The 19,048-nt window shown below is 41.0% G+C and overlaps 1 protein-coding gene across 1 annotated transcript in view; it reads left to right on the forward strand.

Moving 5' to 3' along the window:
- Window positions 1-19,048, forward strand: part of CDH17 (cadherin 17) — a 45,450-nt gene that overhangs the window by 8,389 nt on the left and 18,013 nt on the right. The window contains exons 5-13 of the mRNA XM_045560470.1: window positions 2,873-3,007; window positions 3,898-4,036; window positions 5,979-6,137; window positions 6,236-6,435; window positions 8,746-8,877; window positions 9,179-9,329; window positions 12,944-13,159; window positions 16,703-16,779; window positions 18,687-18,878. Of these exons, the coding sequence (XP_045416426.1) occupies window positions 2,873-3,007; window positions 3,898-4,036; window positions 5,979-6,137; window positions 6,236-6,435; window positions 8,746-8,877; window positions 9,179-9,329; window positions 12,944-13,159; window positions 16,703-16,779; window positions 18,687-18,878 (1,401 nt within the window). The remainder of the gene's footprint in view (window positions 1-2,872; window positions 3,008-3,897; window positions 4,037-5,978; window positions 6,138-6,235; window positions 6,436-8,745; window positions 8,878-9,178; window positions 9,330-12,943; window positions 13,160-16,702; window positions 16,780-18,686; window positions 18,879-19,048) is intronic.

Raw genomic sequence — 19,048 nt, forward strand, 5'->3', positions numbered from 1 at the left:
CATGTGGCCTCTTGTCTATGGCTTCTTAGATGTACCATAATGTTTTCAGTGTTTATCCATATTGTAACATGCATCAGAACTTCATTCTTTTTTATGGCAGAATAATATTCTATTGTATAAATATACCACATTTTGAATATCCATGTATCAATCGATGGACATTGGTTTTTCCCACTTAAGGGTATAATGAATAATGCTGCTGTGGACATTCATTCATGTACAGATTTTATGAGGACATGTTTTTGATTCTCTTGGGTGTGTGTGTACGTACACACACACTTAGTAGTGGAGTTGCTGGGTCCAAGTTAATTTTACATTTAACTTTTTGAGGAACTGACAAACTGTTCTACAAAACAATTGAACCACTTTACATTTCCATCAGCATTGTATAAGAGTTCCCATTTCTCCATATCCTTAAGACTTGTTACCTGTCTTTTTCATTGTAGCTATCGTAATGGTCGTTAAGTGGTATTTCTTTGTGGTTTTGGTTTGCATTTCCCTAATGACAAATTATGTTGAGTATCTTTGCATGTACAGATTGGCTATCTATATGTCTTCTTTAAAGAAATGTCTGTTCAAATCCTTTGCCTATTTTTAATTGGGTTATTTGTCTTTTTATTATTGTAAGTGTTCTTTATATATTCTGCATACAAGTTCTCCCTTATCAGTTCGTATGACTTACAAATATTTTCTCACATTCTATAGGCTTTCCTGATAGTGTCCTTCGAAGCACAAATGCTTTTGATTTTGATGAAATCCAATTTATTTTGTTGTTTGTGCTTTTGATGTCATATCTAAGAAACCATTGTTTCATGTAGGGTCACGAAGATTTATGTGTATGCTTTCCTCTCAGTTTTATAGTTTTAGCTGATACATTTAGGTCTTTGATCCATTTTGAGTTAGTTTTTGTGTATAGTATGAGGTAGGGGTCCCACTTCATTTTTTTGCATGTAGATATCCAGTTGATCGTGCACCATTTGTTGAAAACATTATTCTTTCCCCATTGAATTAGCACCCTCATTGGAAATCAATTGACGGTAAATTTAAGTTTGTTTCTGTACTCCCAATTGGATTCCATTGAACTATATGTCTATCCTTATGCCAGTACCACAATATCTTGAACTGTAGTTCTGTAGTAAATTCTGAAATCAGACAGTGTTAAATTTTCCTTTTCTTTTTTTTTTGAGACAGAGTCTCACTCTGTTGCCCAGACTAGAGTGCCATGGCGTCAGCCTAGCTCACAGCAACTTCAAACTTCTGGGCGCAAGCAATCCTCCTGCCTCAGCCTCTGGAGTAGCTGGGACTACAGGTGTGCACCACCATGCCCAGCTAACTTTTTCTATATATTTTTAGTTGTCCAGCTAATTTCTTTCTAATTTTTTTAGTAGAGACAGGGTCTTGCTCTTGCTCAGGCTGGTCTTGAACTCCTGAACTCAAACGATCGGCCCGCCTTAGCCTCCCAGAGTGCAAAGATTACAGGCATGAGCCACCACACCTGGCCCAATTTTGTTGTTCTTTTTCAAGATTGCTTTGGCTATTCTGGGTCCCTTACATTTCCATATGCATTTTCTACAAATAAGGCAGCTGTAATTTTGATAGGGATTGTATTGAATCAGATTGACTTGGGAAGTATTGCCACCTTAACAATATTAAGTTTTTCTATCCATAAATATGGGATGTCTTTCCATGTATTTAGATCTTTCTAAATTTTATTCAATAATGCTTTGTAGTTTTCTTTTTGCAAGCCTTTATATTTCTTTGGTTAAATTTATTCTGAAGTATCTCATTCTTTTTGATCCTATTGTAAATGAAATTATTTTCACTTTTGGTACCATTACAATCATAGTCTAGATTTACTCTTAAATTTACTTTTGTTATTTCACATCATATCATTGTTTCTTATGTTTCTTCATAATTTGTAGAATAACCATTTTAACAATTAATATTCTACGAAGCTTATGTACTATAATAATTTCACTGTCCTTTTATTCTGACCATTTAGGAGTTTTCAACTTTACTAGTGTTATAAATAAAGCTACTTATACTATAAGCATGTAGTTTATTGTTTAAAAAAATATTTTTTAGGATAAATTCTGTATAGTAATGTTTATTATCAAAAGCTACAAACATTTTATGCTTCAAGTTATTTCCAAAAGGATTATATGAATTTACATTTCCATCAACAATGTTTATGTCCTTAATAATATTGGCATTATTATTTTTTAATTTGTTAATAAAATATGTTAACGTGTTAAAACTTAATGAGGTTGAACAACTTTTATGTCTTCTTAGATTTACATGAATTGTCTATTCTTGTGATCTTAAAAAGTCCTCTCTATATAAAATATAGTGGTTGACATTTATTCACTTCTAAAAAGGTATTAATAATTAAGAGATTATCATATAGCATTTTATCAAGTTGAAGTCATTTATAAATTGTTTTTCTTAATATTAACATGTCTATTAATCTTTGTCACAATTTTTAGAAGTACTGACATCTTTTTATGCTAGCAATAAAGCATCCCTTTTCAATGTTTCTTAGAAGCTAGTAATGCCATAGCTTTCAGATATTCCCAGAAAAATCTCCTGTAACCCCAGCTACAATTTAAAGCATCAATGGCTTTTGTCAGTGTATTGAATTATATCATACATTGTTTCTTGAGGAAAATATATTTTGTACATTACGTAGTTAATAGTTAATGTGTTAGTTAACTTGAAAGCAAACTTTCAGAATGTACCACTTTAAAAGCTGAGGATTTTTTATTTAGTGATTGTACAAATGAAAACTTTACCTGAAATTGGTGACTTTCTACAAATGCCACAACATAGTTTTTCCTTCCTACCTAATCTAATTTTTTTTGCTTTTTCCCAGTTTAAGGTCAATTCTCCTGCTGTGTCTTTTGAACTAACTGGGGAGACAGACAACACGTTTAAGATAGAACCAGATGGACTTCTGTATCTCATCAAACCACTGGACAGGGAAACAAGATCTATTTACAATCTCCAGGTGAACTGAGACCAGACAAAGTGACCTAACTCCAACCTCTCTGAGCACCCTTTGTTCTAGAAGTATCATTGGCACCTCATCCCTTGCCTAGAATCCTGCTATAGCTCTCCTAACATTAATGGCTTACTTTGTGAACCTCGTATGTCCTTTTTTAACCAGCTACAGAGGAGCATGGCAAAGGGACCCTTTTCCTCAGGCTTTTTAACCAGAGCAACCCAATTTACATTGCCAGGACTCTCGGATGTTACTACTCATCCAAGTAAGGCCATGCTCAGGCATCTGAATCAAAACCAAGTCAACAGTTCCTAATGCTTCACTGGTATCTGCCTGTGGCTAAAGTGTGGGATCCGGACCCACAATGAAGGCAGCATCAGTGCTGGGGGGGAGCCCCTTTGGTCCTGGCAAGAGGCAGAAGGAACCAATCGACAAAGGCTGACTAAATAGACCCTTCTCCCTCTTTTTCGCCCTTAGTTTTCATGGTTGGTGTCTGAATACCTAGGAATAGCAGAGAGCTAACCGAATAAAAGAGCAAGCCTAAAGCTTTCTGTCTGGTGCCTTCTGCTGCGGGCTCTGCAGGCTGACCACCATAACAGCTCTGTAAGACGACATTGCAATTCCATAGCCTCAAGGGCGAAAGTGGTCTCATTTCACTAACTCCAGCCATTTAGGAACAGAAGCATGTCCAGTGTCCAGCATACCCCACTGCTGGAAAGTCACTGTCATGCCTAGCCAGGCTGAACTGATAGGGCCCCTGTTTCAGCAGCTCCCACTTTGGGCTTCTGTGGGTTCCTTCTATTGGTTCTTTGAGCTCTAATTTCCTTCGAGTGACTTTTGGGTGTGTGATATGAAATCCAGTTTCACCAAGGTCATTTCCTTTTCCTCAACATCAGGTTGCGGCCCTGGATGCTCACGGAGCTACAGTTGAGGGCCCCGTCCCGATCACCATAGAAGTAAAGGACATCAACGACAACCGGCCCATGTTTCTCCAGCCAAAGTACGAAGGCTCAGTAAGGCAGAACTCTCGTCCAGGTAACAGGCTGGAGCAAGGAGATGTTTATGGAAAGATGGAAGGACATCAGGTGGAAGGGACGGATTTGTGTGGCTAACAGCTGCAGCAATCGCTCATTACACACTTACCATCTTATTTAAACTTCACACGGATCTTCTGGGAGTTGTTTTCTTATCCCTGTTGTTCTAGAATATGGTTTTTCAACCTTGGCACTTGGTATTGACATCTTGGGCCTGATAGTTGTTTTTATGTTAGGGGCTGTTCTGTCCACTGCAGAATGAGTAGCAGCATCTCAGACCTCTATCCACTAGATGCCAGGAACAGCCCTCCCCCAAGTTGTGACAATAAAACCGTCCCCAGACATCACCAAATGTCCAACTGGGCAAAATCACCCTCTGTTGAGAAACAGTTTTCTAGGGTGAGCTTTAAAAATACCTTAAAGCTCTAGAACATTCTGGAAAGGTGAGCTCACTCTCCCATATCCTCTCAGGAACTTACATTATCATAGTCATTGCTTTTTCCCTGTTTTTTCTTCTGTTACATCTACCTCCCAGCTTGTCCCTTCTCTCTGCTGCATTGACCACCTACTCTCCATTTGTACAGAAACCCTTTATCAAGGCCTAAGTGTATGCAGCAGGCACCTAGAAGGAGCATCACATCATAACTGTGCACAAAACAAAAATGAATATTAGACTTCTGGGTTCTCAGAAAGACTCCTGGCCATTTCCATCAACTCATCATCAAGCTTCCCTTTATGTTACTTAATCTTCTCTTAGTCTTCGATGTCCACTTCCAATACTTTAGGGAAAAATTTCCTTCCTCCTTATTATATGGAGCAATTTCAGTGTCCCTGTCCCTTAGATTGCACACCGAAGACTGATTAACAGACTCTGATACTGAGGTCCCCAAAGAACGTTTAGACAGGTGGGTTCTGTCCAGTGGTGTCCTGGTAAATGTTTAACAGCTGTTTCTTGGGAGGATGGAGGAAGCAAATCCCTGAGTTTTGTAGCATTTGCTGATTTCCCTGGCATAAATAACTCCCACCATGGCCTTTGTCAAACTACCAATGATGTTAAAAATTGACTCACAAAATTTCTTTTCTTTTAAAAATGTTTTTTATTGAGGTAAAACGTACATATATAATTTACCATCTTTACAATTTTTAAGGACTCAGAATTTCCGAAAATTCAACAATTGGCTCCCATCAGCTGACTCCAATGTATCATTGGTTCTATCTATCAATATTTATTATATTAAAAATTAAAACTGAAAAATTAAAAAATATTAACTCACTTAACATAACACTGAAACATATTTTAGTGAAAAATAACTACTTTTGAGGCAAAAATAATGTAGTGGGAAAAATGGCATTGTTTTAATTTTTGTGAATCTGTTAATATCTGAATTAATAGAAAACAACTGGATTCTCATGTCTATTTCTACATTCATTCTGTTGCCATATGATATTTTAGTTGTAGTATATGAAGAAAAATTAGCCTCATACAGATATGTAGTTAAAAAACTGATGAATATTTTAATAACATTTTCAGATAACTGTGGACACTCTGTGATACTATACCAAAACTCAACAAGTGGTGGTTTCTTAAATATTAGTTGCAGCGTGGAATCTGAAACCATATCAATGATATATTTTGTATTCCTTTACACTAAAACCCATTAAATTATCTTGTTTTTTGAATGGATCTTTTACACATACATAGTTTTTAACTTTATGAGTATCTTAAAACAGTTTAAGGGACCCCTAGAGGTTCCTGGCCCACACTTTGAGAAATCCTATCCTAGGGGAGAGGAGAAGAATAAAGATTTATTTCCCCACTAATATGAATTTTCACACCTTTCCACATTCTATCTCTGCTTCTTAGAAGGCAAAAGTGTGGCTATGGTTGGTTTGGGTTTTAATTAATATCTTTTATTTTATTTTCTTTCCCCTGGGAACAATAGGAAAGCCCTTCATGTATGTCAATGCTACAGATCTGGATGATCCGGCCACTCTCAATGGCCAGCTTTTTTATGAAATTGTCATCCAGCTGCCCAAGATCAACGATGTCATGTACTTTCAGATCAACAACAAAACAGGGGCAATCTCACTTACGCGACAAGGTACGTGGACGGGTACCCTCTAGGACTGTCTCAGTCAGAAAAAGGGACTTAGATGTGTCTCTGAAAGTGTCTCTTTTCTTCTCACCAACTTCCCACAGGGGCTCAGGAATTGGATCCTTCTAAGAACCCTTCCTACAGTCTGGTGGTCTCAGTGAAGGACATGGGAGGCCAGACTGAGAATTCCTTCAGTGATTCCACGTCAGTGGATATTACGGTGATGGAGAATATTTGGAAAGCACCACAACCTGTGGAGATAGTAGAAAACTCCACGGACCCTCACCCTATCAAAATCACTCAGGTAATGCCCAGGAACACCTGGAGCCTATTGGATAAATGGCCTCACTTTGTAGAGCCCCACCCTCAGGGTCTCCACTGATACATTCCTTAGATACGTTTTTGCATAGCATAATTGTAAAGCACATTGAATAGTCTCTGGCCCCAAGTCTCTAGACTTGACCATCATGGGCAGAAAGCTTGGGTTCAGATATATATTTGAGCTTTCGGAGCGGACTTCACTGACCCTCACCTTAAAGTAGCAGTCATGTTTGTTCTTCCCCGTCAGTAGTGTGGGGAATGGCTGCCCTACAGTGGGTTGTACATGGTGCACACATCATGTATATGTACATGGTTTGAATTTGAAGTTGCAAGTATTTTGGAAGCTGCTGCTTATGCTTGTGGGAAAAATCTTGACCCAATAGACTCATCCTGTCAGAGGCTAAGGGATAGAGACAGGACTGCCAATGGTAAGAGAGTCCTAGTAGGCAACCTTGACCCTTGGAGACACCCTTTCCCCACACTGTTCCATCTCCAGTGTGTGTCTCTCACCTCTATTCAAATGCTCCTCCTGACTTCTATGGGTTCCCTGGGCCTCTTCCTACCTTAGCTCCTGGAAATCCAGGCTAGACTTTATCCAGATCCAATCTTTTCTAGAAGCTCAGGAGGTTCCTTGACATGAAAGCTGTGGGTCAATGGGCGATCCCTGAATTAGGAAGTAGACAACCAAAACCACGTTCTTGCTCCATTACTTTAGTGACCGATCACAAACAAGTCATTTAACTAGTCTGAGCCCCAATTTATCACCAGTAAAATGGTAATAACACCTCTCAGTGTTATGAAGATTAACTGAGGTAAAGTCTGTGAAAGTGGATAAAAGATGTTAATGTTATGAAGAAGTACTAGTCTGTAGTTCTCTCACAATTTTTTAAAAAATGATACTATTATTGTTAAAGGGACCCTGGAATGGGCCATCCCACCATATCTATTATCCAACCTAAAGAGACTCTTATTTATTGAATGTTGAATTAATGAACTTCATCTTCAGAAAAAAAAAAAGAAAAGAATGAAAGCAGGAGGAATTGTGCTTTCCCAGCTAAGAAGGCATGTTAGCATTCGTTACCATGATATTTTCAGACTGGGGGCCCAGAAGAAAATATTCCTAGCTATTATTCAAGTTATCCTACAGGGATTAGTAAATGCTAAAAATAACCAATATGCTCAGTTGCTCTTGGGGTTGTCAAAGAAAGGAAATTCTGGGTGCCATACTCGATTTCCAAGCCTGTATGTTCTGAAATTCAGGAGAGTGGAGAGGTGCAGCTCAAGAAAAAAGAAATCAGGCCAAGTTTTTAGGACACAAGGGAGCTCACTTAAAACCAGGAAGGTAGTCTTTAGCATGGACAGTGGGTGATAGTTAAATGACTAGCAAGGGTCAAAGTTATGTCCTTGATACCTTCCCAGGCTGGTCAAAGAGATTTGTTTAGTATGGAAATTTCAACTAGTTGTAGGATCTTGGGAAAGTCACTTGAATTTTTTTGTGCCTTTGTTTCCCCATTTCTAAAATGGGGATAACAGTAGCCTCTACTTCATAGGACTATTTGAGAATTAAATGAGACAATGCATAAAGATGTTTAGAATTACATGAGGCATGTGGTAAACTCTCAATAAATATATTATTAGTATTAGAATATCTAAAAAGTCAGGACCTGTCTATATAGCAAGGAGACTGGTCTTACTAGTGAGTTTATTATTTTTTTTACCAGGTTGTTTACAAAACAACCCTAGGAGTTGGTGGTTATTCTTACCCCTGAAGTCTTTCAGACTAGATGTTTAGGGGAGGAATGTGCCTTATTTAGGTGTCATTTGTCTTACTTAAACAATAGCACGGAGCAGAGTCTAAAGTGGCCACTGTTGCTCTTATTCATCTTCATTGGTGAGTTTTAGAAGCTTCATATATCATGGCTTAGTCTTCAGATAACGGCAGCTACAAAGTACATTTCGTTCCTTAAATTGATGTTTCATGGATATACAGCTTTCACAGTCAGACTTCTAAAAGAAAACAACCCACAAACCCTTTAGTGGGTTCAACAAAGAATTGCTTTAGAGAAGAAAAATTCCCTGGTGTGTTTTTTTTATGAGCAGTATAACTTGATGGGGAAAAAAAAAGGACTCATTTTAGGTTGAAAATGAAAAATGTAATTGAGTTGTTATAAGAAACCACAGACATACAAACAAGGTTGTCATAAATTTCAAATTGAGAACCAGAAAATTGTTAATTTCCTTTCCAGTTCTTTCTAAATGTGTCTTTCCTCACAATTCACTTTGGGCCCTGTAGGTGCAGTGGAATGATCCAGGTGCACAATATTCCTTATTTGAAAAAGAGAAGCAGTCAACATTCCCATTTTCAATTGACCAGGAAGGATATATTTATGTGACTCAGCCCTTGGACCGGGAAGAAAAAGATTCAGTGAGTAAAATGGGACAAGTTTCACAGGCAACAAGACAAAGTCCTATGTCCATCTACAGTTGAGAGCAAAACTGATTTTACTTAAAAAAAAAAAAATCTGCATTGCAGACCCCAGCTTATTATTGGCTTTCAAAGACATTATAATTTGGTAATTTTCCCACAATTCTGACCCATCTCATGTTTTTCTAAGCAAACTGAAGATAAATGGAGTAAATGAAATAGAAATGAAACAGCTATTTGCTCTGCCTTTTAAAGGGAGTGGTGAGAAAGTCTTGCCTTAACTCTGACCTTCCTGTTGCAGTATGTTTTTTATGCGCTTGCAAAGGATGAGCATGGAAAACCACTTTCATACCCTCTGGAAATTCGTGTCAAAGTTAAAGACATTAATGATAACCCACCTACATGTCCATCTGCAGTGACTGTATTTGAGGTCCAGGAGAATGAAATACTGGGTAAGAAATGAGAGTTGTTCAATGCTGTGTAACTGTCTTCCCTATGCAAACTCTGGAATCCCTTTCTCCTCTCTGTGGGGTAAAATGGGCAGGTAGACCTAACTGGGAGTCAATAATCCATGTCTGTAGTGCAGCATAGAGGTTAAATGCACCTCAGGTTTGGATTGAGCAATATCTGGGTAGTATTCTTAAATGGGAGCTTTTATAATGACCACCATCACTACTATCACTGCCACTATTACTACTATCACTATACCATAACTACTTACATTAGTATCCTGTGTTCGTGTTCGTGAGAGATATCTCATTTGCAAGATTTTCCCATAAATTATTTGACCTCTAACAAGCTCATTAAAAGAGATACAATTTCATCAAATTTGCTAAATAATTTAAATAAACATTCACACCCAAAGTCAGATACCCTGCAATAAATAATACCAATGGAAGGTGACTTTGACCCTTGACCCTCCCTCTCTAGGAAGCTGATAATAATTCAGGAGGCTGGTAGATAAAGTTTGAGTCCCAACTATTTTTGTCCTTTTGGTCTTGACTTGCTATGTTTTCTTTCACTGTGTCTTATGATAGCTTTAGTTTTGTATGGGAACAAGTACTATAAGAACATCATGATTTTTGGGAGTTTAATGACTTCCCTGGTTTGGGGACAACCCTTGTCTGTTTCCCTGTTGGTATTGAGACCATTGACTGAGTAGGCTGGCTCTCCTTGAAATGTTTTGGTCCATTGTGCTGTGTTCATTTCAGAGGCTTCCAAGTTTACCAGCCTCCGATGGGTATCATTTCTAGGGCTTTGCTGCCCTTGTGGGCAGATTCCTATAGGCTTTGTGGACATTCTCGTCATTTTCTTCTGATCTCTCTACTCCTCTTCCTACACACCTCTGACATAGTGGCTGCCCTCCTGGCGGCTTGGTGGGTGCTGCTTGAGTGGCTTGTTTGCTGTCAGGAGTCATGTGCAGGCTACCTATAGTCCGTGTGTTCAGCTCAGGTCCTCTCTGTTTCATTCATTCTAACTTTTGCCACAACAGGAAGAGTTAAATGACAGCTTGAAGGATTTCAGTTAATCATAAGGAAGAATCTTCTCACAGTGACAATTGTATAACAATGGAATTGTGTAACAATAGCCAACAAACACTTGAGGCATCATCTTTTTTGGAAATCTGGGATGGTCTGTGATGCTGAATAAAAGCAGAAAACCTTTGAAGACCTTTCTAGATGATACCCGAAGTCTCTTTGCATTGGGCCAACCATTTAATATAGCATTATTTACTGCTGCATAAAAAATTGCCCTAAAATTTAGCAGCTTAAAACAACAAACATGTATTATTTCACAGTTTCTGTGAATCATGTATCTGAGTGCAGTTCAGCTGGGTGCCTCTAATTCAGAGTGAGAGCTCAGAGAGAGAGAGAGAGAGAGAAAGAAAAGATAAGACAGAAGTCACAGATGTTCTATAACCAAATCTTGGAAGTCACGTCCCATCACTTTTGCCATGTTCTATTCATTGGGAACAAGTCAGTAGGCCCAGCCCACACTCAAAGGGAGAGGGTTATGGAAAAGAGTGAATATCAGGAGATAGGAATGCTGGGAACCATTTTAGAGGCCGCCTCCCTCATCTGGGAAGAGATTAGTATTCATTTGCTCAGACTGGTGAGGAAGTCATTGTTGGTAGAATAAATTATTCAGGGATCAGCATGCTATTTGCCTTTCTAAAAGTGAGAATTTACCTTGTAAAGATACTTCACAAAGTTTTTAATGGACCAAGAATTCTTACAAATCAATTGAGTACATATATATGTAGCCTGAAGAAGCAGCAAGACGATGCCCCTGCCCTGTGGGGCTTCCCGTCTAGCTGAGCTGACAGCACATGCATAGATGGAAACATTAACAAGTAAAACTTCAATAAAATGCCAAATCATTCCTTGGTATATTTACATTTTCCTCTTTGCAATCTTGTATTAGCCAGTATCTTGCAGGACTTGTGTCCCCAAGTCTTAGCAATATCAACATTGATTCTTGTATCTCACTTACAATCCAGTCCTACAAATTCATACTGGAAATTTAGCCCCTCATAAAAGCCCCACTTCCCTGGAGTATTTCTGGATGCCCCCAGGAGATGCTCTATGTACTCCTGAATCAATTTGGGCTGCACTAGTTCCCGGCCTCAGTCACTCAGAGACGAGGTTCTCCTTTCAACTCTGGCTCCTGCACAAAGTCCTCCACTCCCATCGAAGGGTGTCCCCTGGTGCCCACAGTCCTCATGGGGCCTCTGACCAGGACATTCTCTGTGGAGTGAGAGAACAGTGTCCTTGGTGTTGTGCTCACTTGCTGAGTGGAAAGGTGCAAAGCCCAAGGGCTGCTTAGACACCAAAGGATCACAGAATTTAGCAAGATGCTCTTTCATCCCAACGCACAGATACTTTGCTTGCACGGGCACATGCATGCCACGAACGTTACTTGGTTGTGATGGATACTAAAGTAAGTGGCTGGCGCTGCACTAGATACATCTTCTCTTCTGTCCTGTTGCTCACGATCGTCCCTGCGCCCAGCCCCTGAGTCACATCTGCATGTGTCCAGCTCCACTGTGGACATAGCGTAGGCACTTCCCTTCCCCTCCCCCCACCCCAAACCCAAAATACCTCTACATTTCCATGTAGGTCAGTGGATGCAAACTGATATGGGGAGGGAGGTGTAAACTAACTGCACAAACAGGGTGGGATTCTTGCTGCATATAAAGAAACCACACCACAATTGCCCTTCCACAGAGTAAGATCTAGAACCTGTCAGAACTCACACAGCAATGGGTGGAGCGCTGAGTCACAGCCATGGACTTGTGGGGCTCCCTGCACTGAAACGCTCACGGAATACGGTACTTAGGGCCGTGAACTGCAGCGAGGCAGAGAGTATCGTGCCTGCTCTTTGCGCTGCGTTATCTCTGGGGTGCAATAGCTCAGTCTCCACAATTGTTCCACAAAGTTACTTAGAAGCAACCTAGGGTTGGCTTCTCTTTGTTTGGTTATCTCATTTGCCATACATGTTGGCGTCCTGGGGCTGCTGTAACAAGTCATCACAAATTTGGTGGTTTAAACACTAAACGTGTCCTCTCGTAGTCTGGAGGCCAGGAGTCTGCAATCCAGGTGCTGGCAGAGCAGCGGTCCCTCCGGAGCCTCTACGGCAGATCTTCGCTGGCCTCCTCTGGCCTCGGCTCGCTCCAGGCATTCCTTGGCTACTTGTAGCAGCATCACTCTGATTTCTAACCTCCTTCTATCATCTACTCCACTGTGTGTGTCTCTGTGTCCTCCCTTGTAAGAACACCTCTAACTGGATTTAGGGTGAGCTTTCATCTCAAGATCCTTAGCTAGTTACATCTGCAAGGGCCGGCCTTATTTCCAAATAAGTTCCCGTGAGGAGTCTCTGGTAGGCATGAATTTTGGGGGATACTACTTGCCATGGGCTGAATCTGTCTCCCCCAAATGTGTCTAGTTCTAACACCCAGTATCTCGGAATGTGACTGTATTTGGAGATAGTATATTTAAAGAGGTGATTAAGGTGAAAGTTTAATATGTAACATGGAACCTATTGGATTTCCTTTTCTTCTCTGCAGGTAGCAATATCGGGACCCTTTCTGCCCGTGACATGGATGAAGAAAATACTGTCAACAGTATTTTAGGGTACAGAATTGTGGCACAAACTCCCCAAATTCCCATGGACGGACTCTTCTTGGTCCAAACCTATTCGGGAGTGTTCCAGTTAGCTAAAAGGTCCTTGAAAAAGCAAGATACTCCTCACTACAACTTAACGGTACAGGTGTCCGACAAAGGTTCGTGTCACACCTGCTGTCTTGAGTACACATAATTGTTTTACTTCCAGTTTAATTGGTTAGGCTGCTCTAATGCCTGGGTATATTACAGAATGATGCCACGTAAACATTTTTTGCTTCCTTTACGAAACACGCAACACAGAGACAGCCTGTGTTCAAAGGCTGGAGTTGCAGCTCAGGCCACATCGTTGTGTAAGTCCAGGTCCTCTGAGAAGCAGATGCTGAAAATAAATTAAATGTACAAGGATTTCATTAGGAGGGTGCCTGTGAGAAAAACATGGAGAGAGGCAGAGAGAAGGCTGGGAGAGCCGTCAGAGCACAGCCCAGGCCTGACCTGAGTGGAGGGGAGAGGGGAAGGATGGCTGGTGGGGCTGTCCTACACTGATGAACAGTCTAAGGAAAGTTCGATAAGGCTGTTGGGGAGTCCAGAGTTGGCTGTCAAAGGAGTATGGTCTCTGAGAAGGAGCTTTGCTTAGTCACTAGCTGCCAGGAGCCCGTGGGAAGTGAGGCCTCGGAGCAAATGTGGCGATGGATTTCAGAGCACAGCAGTGAGGCTGCTGTCCCTGTTGTTGGAGGTCTAGCAGGCACATTTTGCAGACCATGACCATGAACAGGAAAATCGTGCTTCCCAATTCTTGCTTTCAAATTCAAAGCAAGAGTCTGTATGAAAGGGGAGGAGAAATGCATGTTTTGGGAAGTTCTGTCTTTTCCTATTAGCTTCCAGTTGCCCATTTGACAATTACTGGGAGACATTCTTCCCTAATCCTTATATAATTACAGATCAAGTAGTTCTTAATCTCTGTTGGGTCACAGCATGCTTTGAGAATCTGATGAAAACTATGCATTCTCAATTGAATGCACACGTTCTTAAAAAATTTGCACAGACACATAAAAATACACTTATCTAGAGAAAGACTCATTTCTGGGGCACTCAGACACCTAGAAGGTTAAGAATCCTTTGCGTCAACTAGCACTGAATCTTAGATTACCAAATAATTCAGTAATCGTTCTGGGAGGCACAGGTTACGTAGGTATGGAGGAGAAATGAGCATCATTTCATACTGTGCTTCACATTGTCTCCTTCACACAGATGTTGATATCCTAGGGGGAACCTGGGTTTTTCAGGCCTCAATGCAGAATGTTTGAAACCCAGTAATTAGACAAATATCAAGGGCCTAATATTTTCTAGCATTATGTTAAGAGGTTAAAGCAGAAGTAAGTATAATAAACCTTCCTCATCCATGATGAACTAGCAAGTTCACACTATTAGCTGTCCATTCTTTTAGCAGTTATTGAGCGTTTGCCTACTTTGAGACACCATGGAAGGTACCGGGGATACTTTACAGATGAATAAGCCCTAGTGTTTGTCCTCAAGGAGAGCTCATTCTGGTAGAGGAGATGGACACATGAATCAATAAACTGTAAGAAACTACACAAGGTAACTCATAAAGGAAATGAGTGGCTCAGTGGAGGGAGAGAACGGGTATGGCTTTCTGGAAGACGTGTCACTGAGCTGACTTTTGAAGAATGAATATGATAAGTTACAGACTCACATAAGGGCTTACAGAGGAGTGGGAATCCCATGTGCAAATGCATGGGGACCTGAAGCAGTTTGAACATATGAGTATAAAATAGAAATCGGATTATAAATTGTTTACGTGCATGAGTACACATAACCTGGAAAATGTGGACCAGATTATTAAGTACATTTATATATAAATATCTGTATTGATAGACTTGAACATTCAGTTGTACAGTACAGAAAATTAGAGACTAGCCTATAATTAACATAGTTTTACATAAAACCAGGGAGGGCTTGTCACCCAGAAGACCCACTGCTGGCCCAAATGAGGTCTGTGCAGAACAGTGAGCCAGTTGAGTTCTGAGCCTGGGACCATCCTAATCTTCAGCCATTCTTGTTGTCTACAAATGTTCTGGGGACCAGCTTCAACTTCAATCAATATGCACTTGCTTGTAATTAGACTGTGACTAGATCACGTGCCTGCCGTGTGTTCAGTGCATTAAGCACAAGCTGTAGAGTTGGACTGCCTGGGTGTATTGGGATCCCAGCAGGAAACAGAGGGCCCCTGGAAGAGTTTCAAAAACGAATTATTTGTAAAGGTTGTGTGCAGGGTTAAGGGAAACCAGCAGGAGGTGGTTGTGAAGCACAGGGGCAGCCTTTTCTGCTCCAAAGCCCAAAGGAGCTGGGGAAGGGAGTGTCCCCTGAAGGAGCAAGGCCTGTGCCTGTCGCTAGAGAAGAGGGCTTTTGGCAATGGGGACATCACACCCCCAACTTCTCCCCTCCTGCCCTTTCTGCAGGCTTCTGCCAGGCCTCCCATTGGCAGGACCTAACTGTTACCCAGGGGCAAAATGCACACTAATGCATTTCATGAGGTCAGCCCCTGGGACACAGCACGGAGAGAAGAGTGGATAGTGGATGCAGAGGGCAAAGGGAGAACATGGATTTGAATCCTGGTTCCACCACTGGTTAGGTGTATGACCTTGGTTAGGTTACTTAACATCTCTGTCCCCTGGATTCCTCATTTGTTATTAATAAATAAGTGGGTACGATAATAGTACCTACACATCATGAAGTTGTGAAGATGAAATGAGTGATGCAGGTAAAGCACTTTACCATGCCTGGTGCATAAAGACTGCTCACAATTTGTATTACGATGAAAATCCCGGTCTGTTATTATCCACATCTTATAGATAAACTGACTGAGGCCTAGAGACATTGCGTGACACACCCAAGCTCTCACACACCTGATAAGTGGCAGAGCCAGAGTCTGAACAGTGAGATTCCAGAACCTAGAGTCTTAACCATTCTACAATACAGTTCATTGTGGTTAGAAAGATGGTAGCCCCAACAAAGAACCTGTCATTGTGTTTCTTGTTCTGACTTTCTACTGTCTCTGACTAGGTCTTCGAATTGTCAAACCCACCATGAAAGCCTGAGCCATTTCTGCAGGGTTCCTTGAGCTCTGTCTGTCCCTGTCTTGCTTCCTGCAGGCTGGATAGCCACACCCTTTGGAGGAGGCTAATTGTACCACTTCCTCCCTTACTTGGAGAGAAGGGAGGAGGCGCCCCTGAATCTTCCCACCATAGAGGGCAGAGCAGGTATAGGACAGATGTGTTCAGAGAAGGAAACATAGCCACTGGGACAATTTTCTGGAAAGATAATTTTACACCGGGCTTTAAAGACTGCTTAAGTTTTGCTGGTCAGAGAAAGAGAGGCTGCTTCACAAAAAAAGGAGCCATCCTGCTCAGGAACAGACTTTCCCTAGGATGGGACAGGTGGAGAACAACAGGAAGTCCAGAAAAACTTCTCTCAGGTCTGTCTTCAGCTCTCTCCAGCCTACCTGACAACCTGCTCGTGGGTGCAGGTGGGAGTGGAGACCCTCTCTCCACATAACTTGCATGTCAATTGCAAAATTGTGACTAAGGCTGTCACTTCACCTTGTAATTATTTTCTTGCAGATTTCTGATTCTAATGCATGATTTTCAGTGAAAATTTCTGTGATATATAACTTTGGTTTTCAGATTTCAAGACCCTCTGTGCTGTGCGAATCAACGTTATTGATATCAATGATCAGATCCCCATCTTTAAAAAATCAGATGTGAGTAGTTTTCCCATTTGTTTTTTCTTTGTTCATATCACTCGATCCCTACTTCTGGGATAGACACAGACAGTAGTTGCGAAAAGCGTCAGACTTAACAGGTAGCCTTGGTCAATACAACGATAACAAACCCAGACACCATCTTCAGTGGAAGTCTTCAGGGAACAATAACATTCACTGTTACAGTTATCCAGGGATGTGTGTTTATAAACTCCTGCCAACGGCTCATTTGTTCCAAGGGCTGCTTAAAAGCTACAACCACAATCTCTGTCAAATTGAAAGGAGTTGAATAGCTGCTTGCAGTTTATCATTATACGTTTTGCGTGAATGAGGACAATAAATGGAGTAGTGCTAGGTTCAAACAAGCATTTTTAGTCAAAAACTTAATATTTGGAATCTTGACAATTTAAACTTACTTTGTCATAATTGAGTAAGAGAAAGAGAGAAGAAAAAAGTGAATCTCTGGCTTATGCCAAAGAAAAATGCACTCAAGACATTTGCAAAAATTAGAATTGGATGAAAAGGAAAAAATCAGTTTAGAACCTTAAGAAAAATGCAGATTACTGTTTTTTTGTCGGTATGGGCTCCAGACTTATCACTGCTCCCCTTACAAGGGACGTGTCTGTTTACTTTGAAGGAGAGAGAAGCCCATTTGAAGAGATTGTTGTGTCATGTTTAAGTCGGTTATGAGGCAGCCCAGAGCCCTGTGATGACGTTCATAAATCAAAATAGAGACAAGGTTGTGACAAAGAAGGGAATTGATTTACGAAGGGGCTTGAGGTGGGAAGAAGTGAGACTGGGCGTACCCTGTGTAACAGGCACTGAGGTTAAGCAAGCATAAAGTAAAGAACCCATTCTTCTCAGCCCCCATGCTCTTGGGCATTTTATCCTTTCTGAATATTTTGATTTCTTCCTATTTCATCTCCTAGACAGTGTTTTTTTAGATTGAGGGTAAGAATCCTGCTTTGGGAGTCTCAGAGCTTAAATACAAATCTGCCTACAGAGAGAGTGAACCTGCTGCTTTCATTGCTGTGGTCCCTCCCAGACCCCGCTTGCTGCCACCTCTACGATCACGATGCCGAGAAATGATCTAGGGGTTTCTAGGGGAGTGGGAGATGGGCTAGGCCAGTGACTCGGAGCGCAGGCTTTGGAGTGGGCAGACATGGGTTCACATCCTAATCCTGTGACTCACTAGCTGTGTGATCCCGGGTGGGTCTAACCTCTCCAATCCTTTGCTGCTCTGTAAATGGAGATGGTAACATAGCTACTCAGTAGGGTGTTGTGTTGCTCTGTTGAGTACCTACTATGTGCCAGGCATTCGGGAGCTTTACATACATTATCTTCCTTAATCCCCACAGCAAACACGAGGCAGGCTCTATTATTATTATCTTCATTAGATGGATGATGAACACTTAGTAAGAACTTGCTTCAAGTCACCCAACTTATAAGCAGCAAGCCTATGATTCATATACAGGCTGTTTGACTCCAAGGTTCAAGCTTTTAATTAACCTCTATTCCTTGGTTGACTTAAGAGTTAAAATAGTGTATATAAAGTGCCTGCCACATTATAGGTACTCAATCCAGTGCAGCTATTTATGTCATTACTACCATAATAATAATTATAGTTATTAAACATTGGATAGGGGAGGAGGATTCTGTCTTAGAATCCTACCAGTACCCATCAGGGATGTTGTGTTCCTTGGTATGATGGACATCAGTTCACGAGTACGACTGATGTTAAAATCAACTGCAACGTAGTCATCAATAGGGAAAACATGCCCCACACATATTAATGCAAACTATGACTTGTGTCCATTCTGAAATCAAAGAGACAAATTTGTCCTTCGACAGTGATGCTTGATGACAGTGGACGTTCTCACTGTTTCCTTTCCCCGTTTCCTCCTTAGTATGGAAACCTGACCATCCCTGAAAACACAAAGATCGGGTCCATCATCTTAACCATCCAGGCCACTGATGCTGATGAGCCATTCACGGGGAGCTCTAAAGTCCTGTACCGAATCACACAGGGGGACAGTGAGGGACGACTCGGGGTCGACACAGATCCCCGCACCAATGCTGGATATGTCACAGTCAAAAAGGTAAATAGCCCACTTAATGGAATTTGTCTTTTTGTGGATTAATTTACTAATGACAGTATGAAGATTTATAAGCAGAGGTGACATGCTAGCAGTGACCTCTCAGACATGTTGATGGACTGCTGGAGCACCATTTGTCCTTGCTGTCCTCCTGACAGAAAGCCAGGATTCCA

This window comes from Lemur catta, chromosome 9, assembly GCF_020740605.2.
Source record: "Lemur catta isolate mLemCat1 chromosome 9, mLemCat1.pri, whole genome shotgun sequence".
NCBI classification, from domain to species: domain Eukaryota; kingdom Metazoa; phylum Chordata; class Mammalia; order Primates; family Lemuridae; genus Lemur; species Lemur catta.